General features: G+C 50.6%; 1 protein-coding gene across 1 annotated transcript in view; it reads right to left on the bottom strand.

Annotated features, from left to right (window-relative positions):
- The window catches only part of WNT7B (Wnt family member 7B), a 99,699-nt gene extending 83,239 nt beyond the window's left edge, over positions 1 to 16,460 (bottom strand). Inside the window, exon 1 of the mRNA XM_005439257.3 lies at positions 16,376 to 16,460. Coding sequence (XP_005439314.1) covers positions 16,376 to 16,446 — 71 coding nt within the window. The 5' untranslated portion in view covers positions 16,447 to 16,460. The remainder of the gene's footprint in view (positions 1 to 16,375) is intronic.
- Between the last annotated feature and the right edge of the window lie 5,033 nt (positions 16,461 to 21,493).

Genomic DNA, 21,493 nt, shown 5'->3' with positions numbered 1-21,493 from the left:
TTGCTCCTTGCTCACTGTGCTACCCAGCAGTGCTGTTCTCCATCCAGCAAAATCTTCCTCTCCTTTAAGGCTCAGCACAACAGGTCTGATTCAGAAATGTTCCCCTTCCTCTTCATTCCCCTTGAATTTCTCACTCTGAGTCATTGGACTACAATATAACTTTAATGTGGAAAGTTTTGTGGGTACGTTTTGTTTTCTTTTAACTTCAGAAAAGAAAAGGTACAACCAGAGGGGGAAAAAAAAGTGTCTCATGGTTGAGAGGACTCTTTTAACCAAGGAGTCACATGGCTCCCTGGCAAGCAGCCAAAGGAGTCATGAGAGATGCTGCCATTCCCCTCAGCACTCCCTTAACCATGTCCTGCCTGCTACCCAGCCTGCCACCAGCCACCTCGCACCCTGAGGCCAGCGGCTGTCCTTGGCCAAGCCTTGCTTCGCTGTGCCTATGGTGGCTGCCTGGCTCCCACGGAAGGAGGAAGCACTGTCAGAAGTGATGCTCATAACTTTGGTAAGCAGCATTTTCCCTCTGCCCTCTCCCCGAGACTGCACTGGACGTGGGGGTGAAGTAGGTGATAGCAATGCCATGTTTCAGATGAGATGTAATCATGCTGTCTTTGCTGCTTGTGGTTGGAAAAGAGTCACTGAAAGTAATGATGTGGCACTTACGCCGTGTTTTCCATTTTCAAAGTGCTGTGGCAGCTTTCTCTCTCCTGCCCCTCCCCTACTTCCAAGCCATGCCAGCATTGTTATTGCCCTATTAAAGCTGTGGGAAACTGAGGCAGGCAGAAGTCAGGATACTGCTATTCAGCATCCCAGGCGTTGGTCCAGTCTCAGACTTTGTCTTCACTGCAGAGTGAAAGCCACCATGGAAAAGCATCATCTTTAGAGGGGCTATCCTACTGCCCTCGCCAGGGTCCAGATTAATTAGAGATGCACTTGGGTTTTTTCAGATGCTTTCTTGCCTTGCTGCCAGGGATGTCAGGACTGGCGCTGGTCCTACATGTCCATACAGCTCTGCTGGGCGCTACATAGCAGCTGCTGCATTCCACCCAAGTGGTAAGTGAAATGATCCTTGCCCAATTCACCTGAATACTGGAGGATTAGTTCACTTATGATCCCTGAATGAAAGAAACTATTATTAAATAGTAGTCACATTTCATAATTATGTCTCACTTCAGTCAGATTAGGAGAGTGGATATGATATCCAGTCCCAGTACTTCAGCACTTGAACAATTCCAAATAAAACACACCTCAAATTGTTTTCCAGGCCCTACTTGCAGGAAGATAGTGGTTTATATCTTTATGGGCTTACACTTACTTCCAGCTCTGAAAGCTGGGCTGCCCCACAATGCGTAATGAGCAAATGCTGCAGTGCTTTTGAAGTGCTTCTCCCCTCAAAAAATAAATAAGGTTTTGTTTCTATGTCAGCTCTTACTTTCACCAGAGGCCATAATGATTCTTTCAGTAGCCCATAGAACTGATTTTGGGTTTTGTCTGACATGGCCTCCTATTAATATTTCTTTTGCTGTATGTTCTCGGAAACTATGGCCACATTCCCTTTAAATTGCATAATATGGCAGCCTGGGCCAAGGCTGTACTCAAACGGATACTGGAAGAACAAGGCTTGTGCTGACTTTTTGTTCTCCTGTCACTGGCACCAGTGTCACTCCACTGAGAGCAGCAGCATCGCTCCCGCTTTATTAACTTGCTGAGCTGTGGACGTAACCCCAACGGAGAGAAGCCTTAGGCCCTCAGGGATGAAAAGACAAGATATAAGAGCTTCCCAAAATGCTACACAGATCTACAGTGATGGCTGTCCAGAAGAAAATATTTTTGAATGCCTGCCTTGGGCATTCCAGGTATGTGCTGGTAGAAGATGCAACTCATCATCATTATCTTTGCACCACAAATCTGCCGGGAAAGTCCCTAGAGTTCAATCCATTTTGAAAGTGATGCCACTGATTTGCAAAAGGGTGGCTCTACTTCAAATTAAAAAATTGGGATATGCAGTAGGGCGGCCAGTGGACTTGGTGCCACTTCACAGAGAAAAATTATTCTGCAACATGTTAAACATCTGAGGCTAGCTTTTGCCCTCATTTGCACACTTGCAATACCACTGGATGTCCTGTTTTTTCTTATTACTCAGGAACTCTGGGTGAAATTTGACCTTGAACAAAGAGCTGGAACAAAGACTATTTCACCATGATGATTAAGTGGGATTTTTGCATAAACGTGAATTTTATCCTTTGTGGGTTCCTGCCACGAGGGAAATACGATCCGCAAGCATAGGCTGAAAAGAAAATAAATCTTCAAAACTGTAACTATGACATGGGTACAAACCATATGCATTATTAAAACTATTTCTAGAAAAAGATACAATAACTTTCTAATTTAACCTGTCTTTAGATTTTCTAAAGAAGATATGATTTTCTGTAAAATAATTATATGTGATAATCGTTTTGCTATCAGGTCCTAGTGGAAGAAAGATTTTTTTTTTTATGATGAAAGCAATTATTTGGCCTTAAATATCTTAACTTTAGAAAAGATGCCTATACTCTCTTAGAACTGAATGAGGCATCTAACTTTCAGCTCCATGACACTGTCAAGAAAACTGCCTTTTAGAAGGAAGTCTGAGGGAAAAGTGTGGAAAAGACAACTCAGTGGTTTATCTAAGGGTTTGTCTTAGCAACATTTAGGCAGTAACAGAAGAGAGAAGTCACAGAAATATATTGCATATGGGCAGAAAAATTCACTGAGAAAACACTTCTAAGTCTCTGTATCTTCAAGTTTGCTCTAGTTGAAGTATTTGCAACACTCCTTATGCATGTGCTGTGGCAAAAGCAAACACATAGGAGTTGTCTTGACAAGAAGTAGCCAGCAAGTCCTATGCAACTCTCCACAGTGGGGGGAAACTGTATCCTTTTACCTTTGGGGGAGGATTGAAGGGAAAGTAAAAGAGGAGAGGATGCTAAGAACCTTTAAAGGACTGAAAGGCATTCTCCAGGAACCTGCCTTCCTTGGCTTTTCTTCCAGGGCGCTCCTGTGTCTGATCTCCTGGTCTGTCTTAGCCTCCCAAGTAATTCTGGGCTTCTAAATCCAAAGCTTTTGGTGACAAGTTGGTTCAGCTTATTGCCAGGGTATTCACATGTGCATGGCACAGTCTCAGAACCCAGAAGTCGTGGAGATTCTGCTTTCATGTGTAGATATTTTGGTCATGGTTCTCATGACTGGTCCTCATACAACTCTTCTATGTAGAGTGCTGCTGTAATGCTATAGAAGTTATATACCTGGGGCAGGTTGGGGTAATGCTGTACAGGAAGGCAGTGAAGCATCAAGGAGGAAAGACCAAAAACAATGAGAAGAATCAAGCAGGCAGGTGAACCTGGAGTTGCAAAAAGCCATCTGACAGGTAGCTAGCAGGTAGAGGTGTTATGCCATCATGCATGAAAGACACCAATGAGAGTCCATTGAGGGTAAAATGACATGCAAAGGTTACAGGCTGAAGAAATCAGGCTTGCAACATTAACCAGTTCTGTAACGCATGGTGTCAGCACATCTGCAGATCTCCTTTGGTCTGTAGCTGGTCCCAGCTTTCTGATGCTTGTGGTAACTTGGGAGGAGTAGAGGGTTAAACTGTATTTTGGAGGTTAGGAATCTCTCTGACAGCATTTTGGTCCAAATTACACAGTCCCATGCACTAAGAAAACACCTGGCACCATTCTACCTTTAGCATGCCACATTGCCAGGTACACGTGGTGCATTTTTTCCATTGCATAAAATGTGTTTATCAGTCTTAACTGTATAATTGCAGCTTGCTTTGTTTAGCTCTTTAACACCTCCTTTGAAAGATTGTCTTCTGAGGGATTAGCCTTGTTCTTTGTTTAATATGCAAGCATATCTGCATTTAATCTTACCTACTCATCTGAATATTTCATGTTGCTTTATACCCACTTGTTACATTATGTTAGTAATGCAACACATGTAATAATTCCATACTGTCATCCTACAAATTCTAGATGCTTCCATCTTTCCTTATAATTACTGAAGTCATTACTTTTTTTCCATTTGAAAGCATGCTGGACATCTAATTGCCAGAACCTGTTTGCCACAAAGGATTAAGAGAGTTGCCTACATCCAAATGCATTTGGATTCAAGCATATTCAGAACTTGAATGCTTGGCCTAGCTCATGGCAGGGAGCAGGGTGGCCAGTCACAGATACACCAAAGCTCTGTGGTTTCAGACAGGGAATTTTAGTCTGGGTCTCTCCAAGAAATGGTGTACTCTATCTTCTAGAGCTACCAAGAAGTCATATCACAATCACTCTCCCATCTTTGTGTGGCTGCTTCAGTATAGGAAAATAGCCTGTATCAGGCAGGTAAGCCAAGCTCACAGTGATTTTGGCAGCCCAGCATGAAAATGTTCTTTATCTTCCTTGTTTCTGCTGAGCAAAAGCATTAGCTTTAGGTGATCCTGAGAACAATCAATACCTTTTGGAGGTTCATCTGTTCTGTTTCTAAGCCAACACATCACTGGGGCACAGTAAAGTTGAAGTTCCGTTCCAAATCCTCTTATAGACTACTATTATTACAATACCATGTAAAAGGAGTAGCTAAGGATCTCCACAGAGCTCGCCTCGGGCATGGGACAGTACACAAATAGAAGCTGAGAGAGCAAACCCACCCTAAAGGGTACAGAGTCTCAGTTGTAAGATGAACAAGGTGCAAAAGCAGGGAAATGATGGATTTACATCACAGTCCAGTGACTGAGCCAGAGACAATCCTGTTCCCACAGCAAACAGTTCTATCACAGAGGTCAATACAGCCTCGATCTAATGGGGATGGGAAGAGTGGACCAACCAGTGTAGCTCTGACTGTATCAGCTAATGTGGGAGCATCAGTCACTCTGGTTGATATGAACAGCAAAGCTGTGCCTGCCCTTCCCTTGAAGGCTCTGCACTGCAGAGCAGGTTGGCTGTGTTCTGCTTCTGCAGCTCCCTCCTGCACTACACACGTCAGGAGACAAACTCTGGGGACTGTCACCAGCAGTCCTAATCTTTAGGGATTTAGGCATGAGTACTCCCCTGTAGGCATATGAAAAATACGTGTTTCTTCTAACCCGCTCCCCTTGAGTGTGGGGAAGCCCTGTTGTAAAGGTTGTGAAATTGTAAGGACATGAGAGCATCTGCAGAACAGGTGCAAAACGTGCAGAGGATTTTTCTCCCTCTGTATTTCCTAACCAGTCAGTAATATCTGCTCACTAATATAAATTATTTGCTGTATTATGGTGTTAGAATACACAGACGCTTTGAAGATTTATGCTGCTATTACTACATACACACACTCTCTCATGAGTTACTCCAAATCGCTTTATAGCCAATAACTGAATTAACTCTGTCTATATGCCAGCAGATAATCCCCAAAATAAGCTTCTTAAGAACCAACTCTTGTGCTGCTGGTGAATGCATAAGTGCTGGTGAATGCCTAAAGAAGATGAACAGTGAAAGGAGTACACAAATGGAAAGTTAGAGTAGCACCATCTTCCTTAGAAGAAGCTAAATATGTATATGTGTACAGACACATGCATACTGAAAGACGCACTGCAAGAAACAGTGCCAGACAGTGTTATATATAATCCTGGGGTTTAGACATTTATATTAATTACATCAATATTATTAAATGTCAGGTTTATATTTTAAATATAAATATAAATAATTAAATAAATATAAATTAAACAAAATATGTCCAGAGCATTAAAATGCATAGATCATCCTACTACCAGCTGTTCTAGCTGCAGTCAATTTTCTTTTTCAGCAAGTCAGACACTAATTGCTTCTGGTTGTAAAAATGTTTACAGTGTCTCAGCGGGCCAAAGGTTAGTAGGCAATTGCACCGAAGAAGATTACTTTGTCAGATAGCATACCTACAATATAGAAATCAGCTTTTTAAAGGAGTTGGTTCTTTAAACTAATTTTGGATACAGTCTACTCCAACTTAACTTTCCTCCCAGCTAGTGCACACAGAACACTGAGGCCCCGGTGCCTTTTTCATTCCTAAAATGACATTTCATTTTATCATTGTCTTTTTCACTCTGAAAACCCACTTTCATCACGATGGGATTTTTGCTTTACAGCTTTCCTAGCGGGATAACGGAGCTGAGCCGTGCCCCCCCGCCCCGCCCCGCCTCACACGCAGTGAGAGATGGAGCACAGACACCCTGCGCTCGGTTCGCTCGTCCGCTAAGTATTGCGCCGGGTAGTTTCATCTCTGTCCCTGAAGGACCAGCAACTCCGAAGCCGAGGAGTTGCTCCCGTAGCCCAAAGATGATAGAGATCTCGGGCAAAATTAACATAACTATTGACAGTCCATGGGAGCTCACTAAAGAGCAGCTTGGGAAGCATCCTCCCCTCCAGAGAGCGAGGGTAGCAGAAACAGACACCAGAAGATAATGCTCGAACAGGCTCTACTATGCTTTAATCTTCAAAAGCTACCATTAGTAAGCCAGAGAAGTATATTTACCCACAAGATAAACACCACAAGTTCGCTAGGCTACTATCCATTAGGCACTGAAATAACTCCTCTCTTTTAACTTTCCAACGGGAGCGAGGCGAAGCATCGCAGCGTGCCCGGCTGTCCCCGCCGCTGCTCCCGCGCCCGGGGGGCCACGGCAGGGGGGCGGCAGGGGCAGGACACGGCCGAGATGGGCGAGCCCGGCCGGAGGCTGGGCCGGGGGCTGGGCCGGGGGCTGGGGCCGCGGGTGGCACGGAGGCAGAGCGGGGAGAGGGCCGGCCAGCCTCTGCCCGCCGGCCCCGGGTGCGCTGCTGTCTCCCGGGGAGGCAACCGGCTCCGTCCCTCTGGAGTGATGGATGGAGGGAGGTGCGCGTTGCCTGGGGGCTCCGCTTTGTTGGGTTTCACCTCTGATCCCTTTCCCTTCTGCTCTGCTGGGCTGCAATAGCCAACCCGGCTCCGGCTCCGCGGGTCCAGCTCCGAGTGACCTGCCGCTGAGGGGATGAACCGGGGATGGCACAGGGAAAGGCGAGGGAGCATTATTTACCCGCAACAACTTCTCATTGTCGCGGAGCAGCGCTCAAAAGATCCCCAAGCAGTTCGCTCTAAATAAAGCAGGCATTGCTTCCCTTGTATTTCCCCTCAGCAGTCGCCTTAGTATTATTATTATACTTCTATAGCTTTTGCTTTCGGACCTTATAATTATGTCACACAGCAAGGGAAACCACTAGCATCCCAGCATCTGGTGTGCGGTTTAAAACTTTTGTTTTAAGATTTGAACTATTTATAGAAGGAAAACTTTGTAGGATAGTAATTTCCTACGGTTTTGAGAAAAATATGGCTACGCTTATATTATAAGGGTGTATTTATTTATTTATTACGACTTCTTCCTCCTGCTTAAAAAAAAAAGATAGCCCTGCAATTTTTTTTACAAGCTATTGGTCACCTACCAGCAGACATATCCCGCCCGTGAATAGAAACGGGCGGCTCTGGCTGAATTAAACCTAACGTGCTTCCATAAATCAAGCGCCTTTAAAAATCGGTAGGCAAGGCATGTGCATTTCATTAAGAATTAAGAATGTAGAAATAGGCGTTTAGTTTCTTTTTATGGGTGTGTTTATTCCTACTTTTCTTCCATAGTGGTGGATTATATTTATCCGTAGCCCACAGAAAATACGCACACGCACACACGGAGGAACACACGCACACGTGCTTGTCTATGTGCATGTGTTCCTGTGCATGCATAGAGAAAGGGAAAAAAGAAAAGATTCGTATATATAGATGCACATCCAGTTCAGGGGCAGGAGCTCAAATTTTGCACCCGCTGGGGTGCAAAAAACTCTGAGCTCGGTGCGGGGGTGGGAGAGAAGGGAAATCCGCCCGGACCCGGCAGCCGAGGTGAATGTGAGGCCGGGAACACCGAGGCGGGTTTTCCACATCACCGACCCCAGCTCGCCCGAGCCGAGGGGAGCCCCTCCGCCGGGCCCCCGGGCCGGACCCGGACCCCCGCTGCGCTCCCCGGAGTCTCCCCGGGACCGATCCCCGAGCGCCGGCGCGGCGGGGCACGCCGGGCTCCGGCGTGGGGAGATGCTCGAGGGAGGGAGAAGGGTCCCTGCATTAAGCCGGCTCCACCGTCCGGGGGACCGGCCGCCCCCAGCGCCCTCCTCGCCCCACGGCTGCCCCACAGCCTGGTCAGGTCTCGCCCGGAGCGCAGAAGCCCTTGACAGTTCCCCGGCAGCCCCTCCGGGCTCCGGCTGGCGGCCTCGGCCGAGCCCGGCTCCCCTCGGCACCATGGCTGGCCGGCGCGGGGACCCCGGCCCGCCACCCCCGCCACCCTAGCGCGGCGCCCGGCGGGGACAGAGACCTGCCGGGGGACCTGCAGGAGCACGACGGCGGACACTCTCTCCGCAGCCCGCACGGACTAGCCCAGCCGCTACTTATCCACCGCAACGTTAGATACAGATATAGATATTAAAAAAAAGAGACCGAAACTCCTTGCAGTCCCACCCACCGACTCTCATTTCCCCCACCCCTACCTCCACCCCCTTCCTCACAAGGAAAAGGTCCTGGAGCCAGCTCTAACCGCGGGACTGGAGATCCCTCCGGAGCAAAGGCAGCCGGCTAGCAAGCGCCTCCGCGGCCGGGGGCTCTTCCCCGGGCTGCGGGGCTGAGGCGCTCGCCGCCGGCTGCAGCACCCCCGAGCTCCTCGGGATCTCCGCGCAGAAACACGCTTCCCCCGGCGAGCGCGAAGCGATGCCCATCTCCGGTCTGGCGGGAGGAGGAGTCGGGGTCGGAGTCCCCAGGGGAGACGCCGGCCGCTCAGTGCCCCGTTGCCCCGCCGCCCTCCAAGGTGCGCCGCCCCCGCTGCGGGCACGCCGGGCCCCGGCCTCGCCGGCGGGGCAACCCCGGGAGTTACCTGGCGGTGTGCACCTTCCCCCGGCAAAGTCCGACCGGCGGCGCCGGCACCGCCACCGGCACAGCACCTCCGCCGCCGCCGCCACCACCGCCACCACCATCCTCACCACCACGCACTGCATGGAGCTGCCGCCCGTGCTGGCTTCTCCCGGCTCCCTCTGCTTTGCGCATTGCCCCTAGGTAGCTGCTAGCGGGGTCATTTCAAACAGTATTTTGAGAAGAGAAAAAAAAAAAATCTGGATCACTTACAGGTAACTCCCACTGGTAAGGATGAGGAAAATCTGAGGGTAATACACTGAGAGTAACACACTGCGAGATGAAAAAAGGATCATGGCTGAATCCCGTTTACACTCTTGGAGTTCGCTTCCTTGGTTATTCCTTTCTGGCCCCCCCTGGTCGTAATTCCCCACCCTTTTTGGTGTCAGCTGTGGCTTGAATCTGAGTTGGAATCCAGTCCCTTGGGCTTGGGGGGGCTTTGTCTGTTTGTTTGTTTGTTTGTTTGTATTGTTGTGTCTAGTATTCCCCTGGTGCTAATGCTGCTCCCTGTGCAGAGTATATGCTGCTGCTGCTGCTCTCGCTGCTGCTGCTGCCTCTGGGCTCCTGCCTGTCATGTCTCAGTGGTTGGAAGTTGTTACAGTGGGTTCTCGTGTTGGAATGAGGATGGTTTAAGGGATTTGGATGGCAGAAAGTGCCTCTCTCTCTCTCTCTCTCCCTCTCTCTGTAACTCTCCTGAGACTCGGGGCTGCCATTGGGCAGTCAGTCATTGCAATCCGCCTACTTTTTTTCTTTCCCTCTCCCTCTCCCTCTCTCTCTTTCTCTCTCTCGTGGTTTTTTGTTGGTTTTTTTTTTTCTTTCTTTCTTTTTAAAGGGGAGGATGACAATGGAGAGACACTGATCTAGCCCGGGATGCAATGAATCCGTGCGCCCTGGCGGAGCCCTCTCCGCACGCCTGGCTCCGCGGGGCGTTGTGACAGCCCCCCCTCCGCTCGGCGAGCCGTGGCACCCTCTCAGCTCGCCGGGAGAGATCCTGAAGGAGCTGGCAGCTCCCAGCTCCGCTCTCGGTTAATTGCTTTATTATGGGCGGTTGTCCCAGTTCCCCTGAAGGGTTCCACCGGCCCTCTAGCCTCGCAGGGGTTTGGCTGTCGTTGTCCCCGGTGTTGAAAATTAAGCTCCGGTTTCAGGGGAACCTATCCAAAAAAAAAAAAAAAAAAAAAAGCGTATCTGTTGTAGTAGCCCGCCTGAGTGAGAAATAAAGACATGTACACGCGTAGCTTCCTGGCGAGATTGAATTTCGCGTGAGGGAAGGGGAGGGAGAGGACTGGTGTGAAGCAGCCGGGGTAGGGGGCGAGCGGAGGGCGCCCTGGCCCCGCACCTCTCGCCTCTCCGGCAGGAAGAGCTGTCGTCTCCTCTCTTCACTCTCCCTCTCTCCTTCCTGAGAAGATGCCAGCCCGAAGAGGCGTTTCCCGGCAGGTTAGTTGCCTCTCCCTGCCTTTTCTCCTCCGGCCCCTCGGAGGCGCGCCCCGGGGGAAGGGATGCTCGACCCGTCCCGCTCCGGCGGGCGGGAGCCCTTCGCCTCGCGTAGCCCCAACTGTGCAGGAGACGGTCGCTCTTCCTCTTTGCCTCGTGCGCTTTTGTCCTTTTTTTTTTTTTTTTTTTTTTTTTTCGGAGGGAGAAAAAAAGAAGTTTTAGTGGTGGGAGAGATGGTGGAAAGACGTGGGCTGCGGATGCCGGGGCTAGGGTTTGAAAATGAACCCCGAAAGCGAAACGTGCACCGCAGATAATTTAACACAAATGCAGCCGAAATGAGCAAAAACCAGGCTCCGAAGGCTCCTCGGTCCGTAGGATTTCTAAATGTTCGTCTCAGGTTAATCGACTAATGACTCAAGGAGTTTTCTTGGCCAAGAGCTCTACCAAAAACCCTGGGAACACCTCCTCCAGCTAACCAGTCCCAGTACATGGGTGCTGCTGCCTCCGTGACACAACGAAATATTCCTTCAGACAGAATAGGAATTGCAGATCTGGTGTAAAAACGTTGTCTGCCACCCAATATGCGATAAAAATCTTTTCGGGATTTGGTTTCATTTAACCACTTTCATCTACAGGTTCAGTACAGACGCTGGGACAGTCAACGTCCTTTTGAGAAACGCTGATCTCGGTTAACAAGACACAGAAGCTTCAGCCTTTCAACGATTATTTACATCCCAGAATCGTCTTATTTATAATTATGTAAGATTCTAAAACCGTCGTATTTATACTTCTTCAAGTGTGCGTGTGCGTATGTATACATATATATAGACACATAGATGTGTATCTCCTGTAATGCCCGTTCTTCCTCTCAGGCATGCAGGCTGTGGTTGGGGCAGCTGTGCTGAACGTGAACTGGGAGAACGGGTAGCCACTTTTGATGTTTTATTTCTAGCATTTGTTCGGCTTCGGATATATTTTTAAATGTGCATCTGCTTTTAAAGATGTGCCTGGGGGAAAGAAATAATAATAATAATAAAGTCATTTGTAAAAATGCAATGTGAATGCTGGTGCTGGAAACCTTCGAACTGGTGCGGGCAGAATTTGACCCAGCCCAGCTGAAACGAAGACGGTTTAGCAATCTCCAGAATTTTCGGGTCGAAGCTGGTTTTATCCACAGCTTAGCTGTGTAGGGGAAGGCAACTTGTATAAAAGAAACCAAATCGTGCCGTTTCTTTTCGGAAAGTTAAATTTTATTCTAAAACCACGGGCCGGTTATTACGTCGGAAAATTAATAGTGATGATGATGATGATAAGAATAACCTGCTAAATTCCATCCAAATGGTTTCTATATGTATGTCAGCCGGGGGTACCGAGAAGCGCACTTGTTTTGTTGATTGAAGCCGAGTATATTCCCTTCAATAAAATGGTGTGGCACTGGAGGCGAGGGTACTGTTGGTAACACCTAATACGGACATTTCAACATCTGTCGTTCCTTCTTCCACAAACACGTGTATTTTGGACAAAACAGAGGCACAACGGCACTGAAATGGTTGCTGACACCATAGTCGGGCAGATGAACCAGAGCAAGCATGAATGAAGTATTTCCTTTTTCTTTTTCTTTTTTTTTCCTCTTTCTTTCTTTCCTTCTTCTAACTGTCTGCTGCGGTTTCCTTCTTACCCCAAACCTGGAGAGTGTCCGGTGCAAGAGCCCGTCGGAAGCCGGTAAGAGCTCGGAAGGTAACGCCCGGTAGGCAGCACACCGGACTCCTTTCTGGTCGGAACCGAGTATTTCTTGTATCTCACCGAGCTGCAAGTCTCGTCCCAAGGGAGAGAAAGGGGGGCAATGATGAGTCTCTTAAAATGAGCGGATGTCCGGCTGGCGGGGAGGGCGAGGAGAGGCGGCGGCAGCGGCACAACGAAGGATGCCCGTGGAGGGGCCGGGGAGCGCAGCGTCCCGCCGAGGGGACCGTGCCGGGCAGCCCCGGTGCCGTAGCCGCACTGTCCGGGGGTCAGAGCGTAAATCCTGCCGGTCTCCTCCCGGGGCCCCCGCGGCCTCGCCGGGGCTCCCGACGCTGCCACGTGGTGCCCGCCGTCGAGGCTGCGCCCCAGCCGCTGCCTGCCGCGGGGCCGGGGGGGCGGGCCGGGCTGGGCCGGGCGCCGGGGCTCCCCGCGGCCGGACAGCCCCGGGGATGGACGAGGGGAGCGGGATTTCGTTGGCGTGTGCTGTAAACGCCACAAGGACAAGGCGAACCTCGCCGTAGGGGCGGAGAGCGGGGCTGGCTGGCCCGTTCCCTGCCGCCGCGTCCCTGGGAGTCGCGAGAGGGAATGGCGTGCTCCGGCCTCGCCAGGGTGGGCCGGGGGGTCCGGCGCCCACAGCCTTGTGTGCCCCTGGCTCCGCTCGGCTTTGCCACACGGGGCCGGGGGAAACATCCCCGCCGCCCCCCGAAGGGGTGCCGGCGCCTTCCGTTGCTCCCTTGGGCAGCGCCGGCTCTCACCACCTGCATCCCACCAACCGCACCCTGACCTCCGCCCCGCGGGGGAAGGGGGTCCTCCCGCTCCCCGTAGCGCTGCCCGGCTGTCCCCCTTCATTCCCTCCAGAGAAGACAGAGAAGAAAAGGGTGGGGTTTGCCCCAAGAGCCCTCATCCGAGCACTGCCCTCGGCTCCGTCTTTTCCAAGGTCACATCACTCATCCCCAGCGCATCCGCTGTCACTTGCATCTGTGGTACAGCTGTGGTTTTTAACTTCCGACGTATTTATTAATTAAACTGGAGCCGAGTGCTCTGCAATCTTCGCAGGAAATATTTCTGTTTTAATCCCGCTGCTAGCCGAGGTCAATATTTGGTGTGATCTATTTTCGCGAGAGGATACAGAGAGTAAGCAGGTTGCAGACGGGTTACGCTTCGCTGCCTGAATGAAAACGTCATCGACAGAAATATCAAGGGATGCTTCACCTCACGCCTCTCTCTCTCCAGCAAACTCGAGGATAGGGAATAGAAATGGGAACAACGGGAATTCCCTGAGAGGAAGGACTACCTGAGCGGGATCTTGCTCTCTCCTCCTAACTGGACATAGCGGCTTCTTTACGTGTCACCCCATGGGACACCCCTCGCCCCGTTCAACAGCCGGGTGAATACTTAATGTATTGCGTTATTTTCTCGCCCCTCTGTCTCATGTTTGCCACTGCAAGTGGAGCTTTTAGCACGTTTTATTAAGACGTGAACACGTGCTCCGCAGCAAAGGGGAGAGAAAAAAAAGTCTGCCAAGTCTAACCTCTTTGCTACAGCTGACACAATGGCTCTCTCCTTCAGGCTGCAAAATAAACCTAATGCACTGGAAGACAAACTACGTTTTATCTGACTTCATCTCCTCCACCCCCCACCCTCCGCCTTTTCTATGCAAAAAGCTCACTGGAAAAGGTATCATTACACTCAGAGGATATGGTTTCAACAAAATGGTAGTTCCAGTGGCTGATGAAAGAGGAAATAATTGCATCCCACATGCCTAACCTAGAAGTAGCCCTGGATCTCAGAGCAAATTTATCTCCTATTGTTCAGAGAAAGTGAAGTATCCTCATCACCTTACAGGCACGGTGATGGATCTGATAGGGTTTCTGTAAGGGCTTTTACTGTTCCTGCTGTCCACTCAGTTTTACTTCCAGGCTCAGTCCAACAGCATTCTTGTGATTTTTGCTCTGAATCCCCTTCTAAAATAGCCACAATCAATTTCGAAAAGAGATCTGCTTTCCAGGCTGCAACATGTGCCCAATCTTCCGTTCCCTTTAAAAATAAAACCGCAGTGAAAGAGAACAGCAATATCATTACCCTTACTTTACAAAGATTTTTTTTGAGCTCGCCTGCCTCTCTGCGAGGGATGCGTTGTACCAAGTCCTCCAGCTACTGAAGCAGATGGGGTGCCCCCGTCATCGCTTCATTTATGGATACACAGCCTCACCAAACTCACTTCTCATCCAAACCCCTGCCAGACTGAGCCGGGAGGACGACAGAGCCCATCGCTGTCGACCACAGCTACGACAAAGGGCGGCGCAGGTATTTAGCCCCGCAGAGGTTAGGGCACCGAAACACCCTCCTGCCTCCAGCAGGCAGGATTTGGGGTGACCCCCGGGCATGGGTGTCTGCCAGGGCAGGGGTGGGCGCGGGCTTCTCACCGGGGGCGGGGCAGGGCAGGGGGCAGTGTGGGGGCGTCTCCCGCGCCCCCTCCGCGCCCGCGCATCCTCCGCGGGTCTCCGGCGGGGCAGCGCCGCACTCCGCCGGCCCCTGTGGCGGCACCTGCGGCTGTGGGGGCGGGCCGAGAGCCGCGCCGAAAATAAATGAGTAAGTAAACACACAGAGGGGTGCAATCCGGCTGGTGCCCGCCGAGCGATTTGCTGGGGACCCTCCGGGAGGCAGCCCCTGGCTTTCGGCGGCGCCCTGCAAAGGAGGCAGCCCTGCCCTTGCTGCCCGCAGCTGGGGGAGCTCCCGGGGCGGGTCACCGACCCTGCTTGGGCAGCGCCGCTTCCCTTCTCACCCCCGAGGAGCACGATTTAATTTCACCACCACCCCGGTGTAACATTAATCCTCCGTTCTGGCGTGCTCCCCGTGGCAGATTCCCTACCTTCCCCCGCCAGCCCCCTCCTCTCCGCCACTGCCCGGGCTGCTGGCAGCGGGGCCGGGGCTCTCCCCGCCGCGCACCGTGTCCGGAGCAGAGCCCGCGGCGGCGGCGGGGCAGGCGGGCTGCCACCCCCAGCAGGTCCCGGCGGCCTGGCGGGCAGGGCCAGGCAGCTCCCCGCTTGTGGCTGCGCCGCTGCCCTCCCGCTCCGGGCCGGGCCGGGCCGCTGCTCCGTGCTGCCGGCCGGCCTGCCCGTCCCTCCGAGGAACTGCCCCCGCAATCCCGCCTTTGGGGGCTGCCCTTTGGCTCCCCCTCTCTTCCCCCTATTGATTTCCAAGATGGGAAGCGAGCGTTTTTGGATTGCAACTCACCTTATGCATTCTTGATCATTAAAAAAAAAAAATCCCGCAGCTATGCAAAGAGAGGATCTTTAAAGAGTTTGTAGCTCGACAGGTAAGGACTCGGCTGGGGCTCAGGAATGTGGAAATTCAACTCAAGTCAGCCTACTGCGACGAGCAATATTAATAAGGGCATACAGGTACGGGGGGGGAGAGGCAGAGGGAGAAACTTGGCAACTAAAATAACAGAGCGATCTCCATCGCGGTGATCAAATACCGAGGAGCAAACAGCGGGCTGCCCGGGAGCCCCCGCTGCCAGCCGGCCCGCGGGCCCCAGCCGCTCCCTCCGGCGGAGCCCGCTCGGCTCGCCGGCCCTTCAGCGCGGAGGCAGCCGGACCAGTTGTCAAGTTAATTTCAACACGTCCGTGTGATGGATAGAAACGCAAATTGTGTCTAGGCCTGCATAAAACAAATCCCTGAGTGCAGGTTCAGAGCAGGGATTCCCCTCCTCCCGCCCCTTTCGCCTTTTAATACTTCAGCTCTGCTCTATTGTCCCAGCAGCAGCAGCTCTCTGTCAGGCTGGTTTGTTTTTTGGTTTTTTTTGCTTTTTGGTTGGTGTTTTTTGTTGTGGGTTTTTTTGGTTGTTTTTTTTTTTTTTTTTTCCGCTGAGGGTTCTGTACGCCAGAGATAATATTTAAGTTCGCTTAAACAGTACAAAATAAAAGGATCCGTCACCACCCGCGACCGACTCCCTCCAGGCTCAGCGCTGCCGGAGCGCCTCGTCGCTGGGCAGCCCCGCAGCCGGGCATCGCCCGCCGCGCTGCCCCGGGACCTGGAAGAAACACGGGGGTGCTTCGGGGGACTGCCACCGCTGGGACACCCAAGGGAGCGGGGTGGGGAGAGAGAGAGAAATCGTCACCTTTTTTTTTTCCTCCTTCTTCTTCTTGGGTTGGTTGTTTGTTTTTTTTTTCCTTTGCGACATTTTGTTCGCAACTCTGTAATAGCGTGACCCAAAAGCCAAGGAGATTTGTCGTGCACAAGGACTTACCCTAATTTGACATAGATGACTCCAAAGCATAGAAACACGTAGAAAATCCACTTCCGAAAGTTTCTGTGCATGATCTAGAGAATGGACTGAGCCATAAAAAATTGCACAAAAAGTCGAACTGATCTTGTCGATTAAATCCCAGTCAAGAGCATTGCTGAAGCTACCCAGGAGCAAAGCCGGCCGAACTGTAAAAAATCCACACCGTGCAGACAAGCAGCTCTTCCCAGAGCCATAGTGACCGAAACCGGCTCCAATATTAAAACTAGAGAGGGAGCAAAAAATAGAAAGAGCTGCTCAAAACGGTAAAACAAAAGCCCAAGACAGACAGTCTGAGGGAAAAAATGAGCAAGCACTGATCTTGATCAACTGCCTCATAGAGCCCTGAAGTTCAATGTGTTTTTACTTGTTCTGACTTCCCCAGGTAGCACTACGTATCTTGCAATCTATGGCTCCAGGTAGGAGGATCTCTCTCTCTCCCCCTCTTCCTCTCCCTCTCTCTCTCTCTCTCTCCTGCTCTTCCCCCCACCCCGATGTGTCAGGATCTAATACATATCTTATCTGTCTGTGTGCATGTGCATGTGTGAGTTATGCGTGTGTTTGTGTTTCAGAAGGCATGTCCTTAAGCCGGAGTGTTGGGAAAAACACAAGAAACGTATCCAGTAAGGGAAATAAAGGACTCGTCCTCTGAAACCGAAGCATTTTTTCATTTCCTCTAGTATGGTAACGCGGCTGGAATTGCAATGTACGGACTTCGCAAAAGAGATTGTTAAAACTTTTTTTTTCTTTTTTTCTTTTTGCTTTCTAATCAAAAAGAGGCAGGCGTTAACCCCCGTTTGCTTACAGCTCCGTAGGCTAAAAGGCGATGTGTCTGTGTGTGTCAAGGCTATTTCTCTTTGGCCATCCGAACCTGCTGTACACAAGCGCCTGTCACTGGATTTGAATTCATTTCCACTCCACAGTAAGAAAACATTCTTCCTCCTTTAAGAAACACATATACTTGGCTTTTAACACGAGTTTAGGATACTCAGTTTGCTGCTCCTAGGGAGATTAACTGGCAAGACAAAACCTCACTTCATGTTCAGACACTAACAGTCATGCAAGGCTTCCTTTTCTTTCTGTCTGTCTTTCTTTCGTCTGTCTTTTCTTTCTTCCTCACTGATCTCTGAGCTGCTCAGTTTATTCCTGTGTTCTGTGGAATTATCTATTCCAGTCTACTACACAATGTGTGCCTGTCTGAAGGCATATATCTACATGCATATGCACGCTTAAATAACACTCAAATACACGTTTGTGGGCTGTGGTAAATTATATAGATATGGATAAACCCATGCACCTATGCCCACTTCTATACATACATTTATATACATGTAGTAACAGTAAGCACAGATAGCTCCAGGCGTCTCTCAAAGAGAATCGGCTAAACACACACCAGTGAAGGCTGAAAGGAAAGCAGGCAGTGACAAGCAAGCAAAAGAGGCTGAACACAGAACTTCATCGTAAAGTATCTATCCTGACGGAGAGCACAAAGGATTTTTGAAAGCCCAGCCAGGCTGCCGTGGTTGGAGAGATGCAGTGTGAAATCGCAGGTCATTTTTAGATGATTCCCACAGGCAGCGCTGCCCGCACCTTGCCATCACCCACCCTGCTCTCGGAAACGGGGTGCCCTGGGGGCTCTGCGCGGGGATCCCAAGCCGGTCCCTGGGAAGGGCCAGCGGGAGCCAAGCGGGACAGAGCAGGGCCCTGCTGTGGGGAGGCTCACGCCGGGCCCCCCGTGCTGCCCACCCCACCGCCGCCCTCCGCTATCTCACCCTGCTGATCGGTTTCGCTCTGCCTTTCCCCCCGCATTCCTCACGTTTTATTCTTTAATAACCAATGCTCCGGCTCTTGCAGGCACCCAGCCCTCCAGACCGCTTCTGCTACATTTTCCCTGATATTTAACTATGAACAATTTGTCCTTTTAAAATGCTGAGTCTTCCTTTCACACTCTTTCCCTTGTATTTAAATGCCCTTTATTCTTTCCCGCCCCCCCCCTCCCCGATCTAATAGTTTTGGGGTTTTTTCCCCATCCCCACTGTTTTATTAGGGATTCTTAGACAGGCCATGTTTCCCTTTTGCAAAATCATTTCTCCAAGAGCCTCAAAACTTTACGCGGAGCTGCCTTCAAAACTCTTCGACCGACATCCAGAGGGCATTCAAGATGCAGCACCCCCCCACATCCCCACCCCTGCCGCCCTTGCCCCCTATTTTTCCGGTCTTTGAAGCCTGTGGAAGGCGAAGTCCCCCCCGAGAGCCCGCGGGTCGCGGAGCGGACGCTGCCCGCGGCGGGGCGGAGGCGGGCGGCGCGAAGGCCTTCCCTCCGGCGCGGCGGGCGGCGGCAGGGCCGAGGCGGCGGCAGCGGGCAGCCGCGAGGAGCCTCTGCCCCAGGCCCCGCAAACGCCGGCGCGGCGCCCTTGCCGCGGAGAGCGGGGCCGGCTCTGCCCCGGCGCCGGGCGCGGCCGCGTCCCGCAGGGTAACACCGCCACCCAGGGGCGGCAGGCGGCGGCGCTGCCGGGGCGGGCCGGGCCGGGGCGAGGAGGGCCCGGGCGGCTGGGCGAGAGCTGCGGGGGCTGGTGGCGGCGGAGGGTGCAGCGGGGGCTCCCCGTTCCTGCTGTGATGGGCTCATCCCGAGCCCCGGGCTCTGCCCTGCACCCCGGGCCCTGCAGGCCGACTCCCGCCGCGGCCGCTGGCTCCAGGAGCGCAAATCCCGGGTGCATCCCGTGGGGGCCCGCTTGGCTCTGCAGTGCCCCCCACCCGGGAGCAAACCCCAGCGTGGGTCTGGCAGCCGGCGGGGGGGCGCCGTCTGCGTACAGAGACTAGACCCTGGCCAGCCAGGGAAGTTAATGAAGGGGCTCAGCAACACAACTCTTAGTTGTTAGGATTCTTCTCTAAAGATCACTTAATACGCGTTCATTTGCCTTTTTTCTCGCAAGACCCATGGAAGCAGGACTGATTGCCGCCGTCTCTTCCATAACCCTGTGCTCCACCAGCCTAGTGCGTCCTCCTTGCTTCTTTGAGCTAGTGAGTATTCCTCATCTTCCCATGCAAAGCCAAGAAGTTGTTTTTAACAACAGAAACTAAACTAGATTGTGTCTAAACTAGCTTGGAGATGCCATGGTTTAAAGGGCAAAATCTTTTTGTACTTTTGACCCTTACTCCACTGTTATCTTCAGCTAATTGATTTGAAGATGCTGGGCTGGGGAAAAAAAAAGATAGATTTTCTTTCCTTCGAATATTAATTTAACTATTGCTGAAAGCTTAGGCTGAGGGTAAGATGATTTCATGAAGCTTAATTCTGTGATTTAAGAAAAAAACAACTGTAGAATATTAAAATAGCTAATTCTCACATTAGCATTCAGAAATTCACATACTTAATTTTATAGGCAAAATGTGTGAAGCTCGTTGAACTAATTTAAATAAATATCACCTTCGTAATGCTAAAAGACTTCCTGAAAATAAGGTAATATTCATAAATACAGAACCATTGGCAGATGTGAGCTGAAACCATTTGCTGAATGCTGTTCTAGTGCACGATCATAATTCATTACTCATCCAAAATAATTGTCGTGGCAGGTGATACAGTTGATTGAAAATTCAGTAAGTAATTTTTCCACCCATTGATCTTCTGCTGACAAAGCTTAACATTCACTCCCCTAAACCCACAGAAGGACAGGTCATCTATACCACACTGCTGCCTGGTGCCCATACTTCCCCACAGCCTTTTGATAAAATGGCTCCTGTGGTTAAATATTTCAAAAGCCTTTTGGACTTCTTCAGCTTTCAGAATCCATCACAAATGCATTTACCCCCACTCCAACTGAAGAGGCGTTTCCTGCACCGAAGGTGGAGAACCCAAGTGATCTTCAGGTTTGCCTGACAGCTTAGTCAACAGGAGGTTACTACTGGGTGTGCCGTTACTTGGGTGTCAGTCTCTTAAAAAAAGGAGATAACAGGAATGAGATTCACTGGCCAAGGCATCGGTCTTATTTTATTCCAGACTGCACGGCACCCATACTGTGCCACAAGGGACACTGTGCTGTTAGTCTGATCTGGGCTACTATGGCTAGTAGGGCCTTACAGACAGGGGGCTCTGTCCCAGCAGAAGGAGGAATCCTCACAGCATGAGGAGAGAATGACCACTGTAAAGGTCTGTAAATGGAAGTATGAGCAGTGTAGCACAGGAAAGGAATTTTAAACTGTCAGTCACAGCTCACATAGTCTTCCCTAGGGCAAGCACAGTGTTCAAAGTCAGAATGAATCCCGTGAAATTTCTGGGGAATGCAGACAACAGGGATAGTTTCTCCGCGACAGGCTGCTTTACGTGCCTTTCTCTTCTTTCTGTACTGCTCAGATCAATCACAGGTGACTAGTGTGCTTGTTACAGGTCCCAAAGACAACTACAGGGAAAATCCAGCTGCATTTATCCCAGCCAGCCACTGTCTGGCACTGTTGCTCCATGCAATTGTAGATGAAGGCCCCCATCTAACCCTAAGAAAAAAAGTGAAAATGTTCCTCAGGGAAAATATACAGAGTATATGTGGTTGAAAAAGAGAGAGAGGAAAAGAACTAAAAGAAGAAAAATGAAAATAAGAATACAAAGAAGGGTATCTTATAGCTGACCATGATCTTACACATGATTTATACATGTTCTTACAAATGTATATGTTAAGTATATGCATTTACTACTAGTTTTTAGTATTTTGTATATGTATGTTACCAGACCTTTGCACATTAAGTTTTTTCTTAAATTAGTCTCTCTCATTTACACAACTGCTTCCTAGGTCTAAGATGCCCATTCTTTCTGAGGGACTACCAAACCCACTCTCTGTCTCTAGGGCTTTTTTTAAGACTTGGAATGTCCTTCAGTGAGTTTCTGATGCCCAGTCCTGTTCTCAGTCATCTGGCATTTGAACTTTGATTCAGGAGAAGGATATGAAACTCATCTGGTGAGTGATTATGCTCTTGGGACATACATTTGGCAAGGTGTCCAGCACAGCACCAATTAATGGCAATAAAATCTTTGCACCAAGGTCAAGGTTTGAATCTGGTCTGACATAGAAACTAAATGCCATTGCTACACTT

Source organism: Falco cherrug, chromosome 5 (genome assembly GCF_023634085.1).
Source record: "Falco cherrug isolate bFalChe1 chromosome 5, bFalChe1.pri, whole genome shotgun sequence".
NCBI lineage: Eukaryota > Metazoa > Chordata > Aves > Falconiformes > Falconidae > Falco > Falco cherrug.
This window is presented reverse-complemented; position numbering and strand designations above follow the sequence as displayed.